Source organism: Solanum verrucosum, unplaced genomic scaffold (genome assembly GCF_900185275.1).
Source record: "Solanum verrucosum unplaced genomic scaffold, falcon-dt-bn FXZP01000287.1, whole genome shotgun sequence".
In the NCBI taxonomy this organism is placed as follows: domain Eukaryota; kingdom Viridiplantae; phylum Streptophyta; class Magnoliopsida; order Solanales; family Solanaceae; genus Solanum; species Solanum verrucosum.
In genome coordinates, this window is record NW_026020292.1 from 2,537,273 (window position 1) to 2,543,293 (window position 6,021).

Genomic DNA, 6,021 nt, shown 5'->3' on the forward strand with positions numbered 1-6,021 from the left:
AATACTTCCTAGGAATTGAGTTTCTTAGGTCTAGTAAAGGGATAGTGATGAATCAAAGAAAGTATGCCTTAGAGTTAATCTCTGAGGTTGGCATGGCTGCTGGAAAAACAGCCCTTACACTATTGGAATGCAATATGAAGTTGACTAGTGTGGAGTATGCTGAGGGGACTGCTAATGATGATGCATTGCTGCCAGATGTTACACAGTATCAGAGACTTGTTGGGAAGCTGTTGTATCTCACAAACACAAGGCCAGATATAGCCTTTGCAATACAGTCTTTAAGTCAATTCATGCAAAGACCAAAGATATCACATTGGAATGCAGCATTAAGGGTTATAAGGTACATTAAAACAAAACCTGGAAAGGGGTTGTTGATGAGTTCAGACAAGAAGCTTCAACTCACTGGTTTTTGTGATGCAGACTGGGCTGCCTACCCAAATACTAGGAGGTCTGTTACTGGCTTTCTATTGAAGTTTGGTGATTCATTAATATCATGGAAGTCAAAGAAACAGAATACAGTATCCAGAAGCTCTGTAGAAGCAGAATACAGGAGCCTAGCTACTTTGACAGCTGAAGTGGTTTGGGTTTCAAACTTGTTTAAGGAGTTAGAAGTGACACTAAATGGACCAACAAACATTTATTGTGATAGCAAGGCTGCAATACAGATTGCAGCTAATCCTATATTTCATGAACGCACTAAACACATTGAGTTGGATTGCCATTTCATCCGGGAGAAAATTCAACAAGGCCTAATCAACACTACCTACATTCATACTAAAGACCAGCAAGCAAATTTATTGACTAAGGCTCTTAGAAGAGTGCAACATGACAGTTTAATGGACAAGCTTGGATTCTTGAATGTCTTCAGTACATCCAGCTTGAGGGGGAGTATTGGAATTGGTTAATAACTGGCCTGATTAGATTGTTAATTAGATTGTAATAGCTGATTAGTTAGTTAACTAATTATTCTGTTAGAATGCGTCAGAGTTAGTTATGCAGTCACATCATAGAGGTTAGTTAGTTAGCTCATAGAAATGTGTATATAAATACAGCATTGTAATAGCAGTAGGTTAGTTTTCCCAGTTGATAATGAAGCCTTCAATTCTTCTTCTCTCTAAAGTTGAGCTTCTAAATTGAGTTTTCAATAGTACTTTTAGCCCTTCTCCACACACACACACACACACATATATATATATATATATATATAACGAAAAATATTGGACTATAATCATCTCTATTTTGTACAAATAACTTAAGATAAAATCCACATGTAGTAAGTCGTCCATAGAGTAAGTGCAACTGATGCCAGAGCATAATTCCATAGCATAATCACTGAACATTCACTTTCACCAACTTCAAACAACTGTGTAATTGTACCTGCCCATTTGCCAACCAAAAATATTAAAGGAAAAGAATGAGAGCAAAATTGCTTTTGAAATTAGAAAAGTAATTACATAGATTATCTTGCATCCTCCCTAGAATAAAACTTTGATTTCTACATATATATATATATATATATATATATATATAAACTTCGCAGCGTAAAAGAAACATTATTAGGTAAACTAAAAGATATATTTTTTGCTACACATTTTACATCTTAGTCAATTTCAAAAAAGAATGACAAATATTTAAATTTTAAAAAAAAATAACTTTATATTTTTAATTACTCTTAAAATGACAAAACTTGTATCGCAACATAAATATTTATGACATGTTTTAAATTAGAAATGAGATGACCATGTAATATGTAATATGTACCTATGGTCATGGCAGAGGGAAGTGCATATTGCAAGAGAAGTACAAACTGATATAATGAATCTGATCCAACCAACCCATAATGACGTGCAACTTTGACAACACAAATTCCTGATAGTGGCAATGCTACATAACGTATGACTTGAATGCCTATCACAATCCACACACCTACTTCTGACTTTTTCAGCCCTGCACTTATAATTTTTACATTATCGATCGGTAACTGATCTGATCAGCTAAGAAAAATAAGGTAAGTGACCTGCTACGAAACCAAACCTTTAAGAAGATTTGCTCCAACTATCAATGTCATTGCTGGTATTGCAGCTTCTCTGTAGCACAAAACACATGAGTGTAATACGTTGAGTTAATTAATTGTCATATACTATACTATAGTATTAGTACAAATTAAAATATCCAAAATTGAGCTTTAATTTGTTATACCCAAGCATAGATGCAGAGCTATCGATGACATGCAATGGAGCCTCATTTCCAATGATTAACTTTCTTAGCAAAGATGATACGCCAATTAAGATCCCAACAATCTGTAAAAATTACATAATTTGCAGATTATATTCTCAGTTGAAAAAATTAGTACATGATTAAACCATGTGGTCGTACCGTAGCTATTGTTGAGGGTGCAAATAACATTTTGAACTTGATTCTTTGTGTCCATATTTTGATATGTTGTTTCATCTTTTTCACAGCATGTCCCTGTACAATAATATTATTAAATAGAAATATTAGCTGGCAGTACCACTCACGATAATATATCATCGCGTGGCCCATGACCATTAATTTTGGTACTTTAATTAGGGCTTGAGCATGGCCTTCTTATTTGTTGATGCCTCACTATTGTAAGGTATAATAAATAGTTTGTTTCCTCCCATTGTAAGGGGATTCTAATTCTAGCAATATACTAGCTACTTCTTGAACTCCAAGTTTACATTATTCACTAATAATAATTACGTAGCATTCTTGGACTTGGGCGCTATCTTAACTAACAACTTCATATTCTTTACACTTAGCTTTTACTTAGTTCATTTGATTTTGCTCGCTAACCTGACAATAACTACTAATAATCGGACCTAGAAAAGAGCTGAACCAAGATAAATTTAACTACATATGATCGTTTTACTGATAAACAAAAGGTCATCTTGCTTAATTGTGTGTTTTAACTTTTAACATGTTAACTTAAGTTTTAACAATTATTACTTGGTACTTTACTATGTGTTTAGTTGATCACCTGATGCAGTAAAAAAGACTCAAAGATTGTTTTACACTATATCACATCACATAGTAATAAAAGTCGATTTCTATTTTAAAGAAAGTAACCTGATGATGATCATGTGTGGTTTGATATGCAATGAGAGGCAGTGCAAGTTGAGATTCATGTTCCATATCCATTGGAGGTAATTTTGGGACTTGTGTTGAGGTATTATTATGTTGACTTCCAGATGCTCGAATCATGTTATAGATATATGTCCAAATATACACTGCTCCTACCTACACATATATAATTAATTAAAATATGAAATATAATACAAACCACAAATTAATCTTACATACTATTAATTTTAATGTAATTATTTTGAAAATTGACCTAGTACTAGAGATGTCAAAGATGAGCCCAACTATAGGTAACTTGTCCAAAATTTTAAAAGTTGGACTCAAGATAATTTGTATTGAGTTCAGTCTCAACTCATTCAAACTTTAACTCATTTTAAGAGAATCCTCCATTGAACTCAATTTAATCTTCAATTTCTACCCATTTTAAGACTCTTTATTTTTATTGATATAATGTATATTCCTATATTGAATGTATAACTTCCTATCTATTTTATATCTTTAAGGATTTATCTATCCATCTATATTTTCTTTTTTTAAATTTTCTTGAATTAAAATTCAAATTGTGGTTATAAAACTTAAATAACAGTATATTAAAATGATTGAGATTAAACTGGTCAAATTGAGCAGGTCAAGAGATCTAACCCGTGTTTAAGCCTATTTGAGCCCAAAATAAACTTGGGTGGATCAATACCCAACCCAATTTCTATTTTAACTCATTTTAATATCTTCAGTTTCAACCAACCGACCCATTTGATACCTCTGCCTTGTACTATTAAAAAGAGAGTTGTGTACGTAGTGATACCGCCATAGATAGTGATGCATAGGCCTTCCCATTAGTGGAGCATGTAATTGAATCCCCAAAAGGACTATTCTTCTCCTCACATACTGCTGGAATTATTATGAGAAGCAAGTTCCCCAAATTCCCTATATATTCAGAAGAAAAAAAAATATGAGATTCAGATTTCATTTTCCTATAGAAAATTATAAATACTATTCCCTCCGTCTTAATTTATTTGTCTGATTTTATATTTGGCATGAAATTCAAGAAAGTAAAGAAGAATATTTGAATCTCACGGTCTAACTAAATATATGTAAAATTACCAAAATGTTTTTAATTTTATGATCTCAGACGTGCAAAATTAGAACTAAACTCGAGTTTGTTTACCTGCAGAACAACAACTAATAACTAGGCCATGGAGATGTATGGGAGTTTTTGTGATTTTCACAAGTATCCATCCAAGTACTGAACCGATAATAAAGGTGAGAAGGATGTTTACTGGCATGAACCATCTATACATAAAAAAAAATACATAATTATTATTGAGTAATTAATTAAATAAATAATATTAATGTAGCACATAAAAGAAAATGTACCCACAATGAAATAATGTTGCTCGATGTTACTGTTTCAGCCAAGCTGCTTGCCACCAACGCTGGAGTAAATATATAAAACACAAGCTGCTCCAACCATTCAACAACAAAAAAAAATTACTTGTTTAATTTCTTTGTTCAATTATATTAACCGACTTCTTACCAATCCGCGAAAGATTGTGAATCTGAATTAGATACGAAAAAAATGAATCTATGTCTGTGCACGAAATTAAGGTAATAGATTTAAAAGAAGAGAGAAAAGTTACATTGTTCAAATGGTGTCTTGCAGTGGAGCCAAGAAGATTGATACGTTCAAGAGCAAGGAATAAACCAACAGCAGTAATTATGAGTGTTTTAAGAACAGGCACTAATGCCACCACAAACAACTCCACAAATGCCATCCTCAATTAATTAAGTTGAGCAACTTTGACCAGACTTTTATAATAGTTCAATACGTAGATATATAGAGAGTTATATATATAGGAAGTATGTATAGTAAGGTACCAAGTTATGATGTGATAAATTATGATAAGATTAGTTATGATGAAATAAACTATGCTAAGATTATTTTTTATTTAGTGTTTGGTTTGTTGTATTCAAAATAATAAATCTTAAGAACAACATATAAGTTTATAAAAATACCCTTCATGAATGTGAAAAGTAATGTATAAAAAGTGTTTAAAGGGACATTTTTGTCATTTGGTCATTTTATCTCGGGATAAGTTATCCCGGGATTACTATACCACCCAAGAGAAGAGATAACGTATTCCGGTACTTATTATTAATTCCATGATAAGTTATTCTGGACTTGCCAACCAAACAACAAATTACGTGACACTATAATCTCAGGACTATTTTGAAGTTATCCTTCACACCAAAGGACCCTTAAAAGTTGATAGTAGTTACAGTTTGAATTTATTAACATTATTATAGTACTAAGATTTATTATGGTTTAGAATGGTTGGTAAATCAAATGGCTAGGTCTCAGTTATACAAGTTGGATGGACCATAATCATTAGTCAGAAACTAGAAATAATAAGGAAAAACTATATAAATGAGTCATAAAATTTAAAATAATTGCATGTTTATATCTAATTTTAAAAGGCGAAATGACTTGGAAGGCCTTTGTACTTGGCTCAGTTTGTATGCTGGACTCTTATACTCATAAGTTTGTCAACTGAACCCTTAAACTCCACTAAAATACAATAATTTATAAACCCATTTTTCCCATCTGATGTGAATGGGTGTGTACACTCATTTTACACGTGAAATTTAACGTCGTTTTTAGTGACACATAACATATTAAATATTAAAAAGAAAAAAAATATTTTTGGAGAATAATACTGAAAATGTTGAACTTTATGTTCTTCATATTTGCTCTAAAATTGAGAGTCAAATTCATGCAATAAATGAAAGTCTTGTCTATATAATTTGAATTTTATAAGTTCACAAACACAAACCTAAAAAATTCTCATCACAATTTCAAAATAATTTCATAAATTCACAAAACCAATCTATAGTTCTTCAAGCTTCCTCAAGCTTATG

The 6,021-nt window shown here is 31.8% G+C and overlaps 1 protein-coding gene across 1 annotated transcript; it reads right to left on the reverse strand.

Moving 5' to 3' along the window:
- Nucleotides 1-1,244: 1,244 nt before the first annotated feature.
- LOC125834577 (protein PIN-LIKES 3-like) lies at nucleotides 1,245-4,937 on the reverse strand. The gene is made up of 10 exons (XM_049513717.1): nucleotides 4,743-4,937; nucleotides 4,484-4,563; nucleotides 4,271-4,395; nucleotides 3,908-4,029; nucleotides 3,091-3,261; nucleotides 2,377-2,469; nucleotides 2,200-2,300; nucleotides 2,035-2,087; nucleotides 1,762-1,947; nucleotides 1,245-1,377 (listed from the first exon to the last, which is right to left on the reverse strand). The coding sequence occupies exons 1-10, from the start codon at nucleotides 4,875-4,877 to the stop codon at nucleotides 1,253-1,255; spliced, it is 1,191 nt and encodes a 396-aa protein (XP_049369674.1). The 5' UTR covers nucleotides 4,878-4,937; the 3' UTR covers nucleotides 1,245-1,252.
- Nucleotides 4,938-6,021: the final 1,084 nt, after the last annotated feature.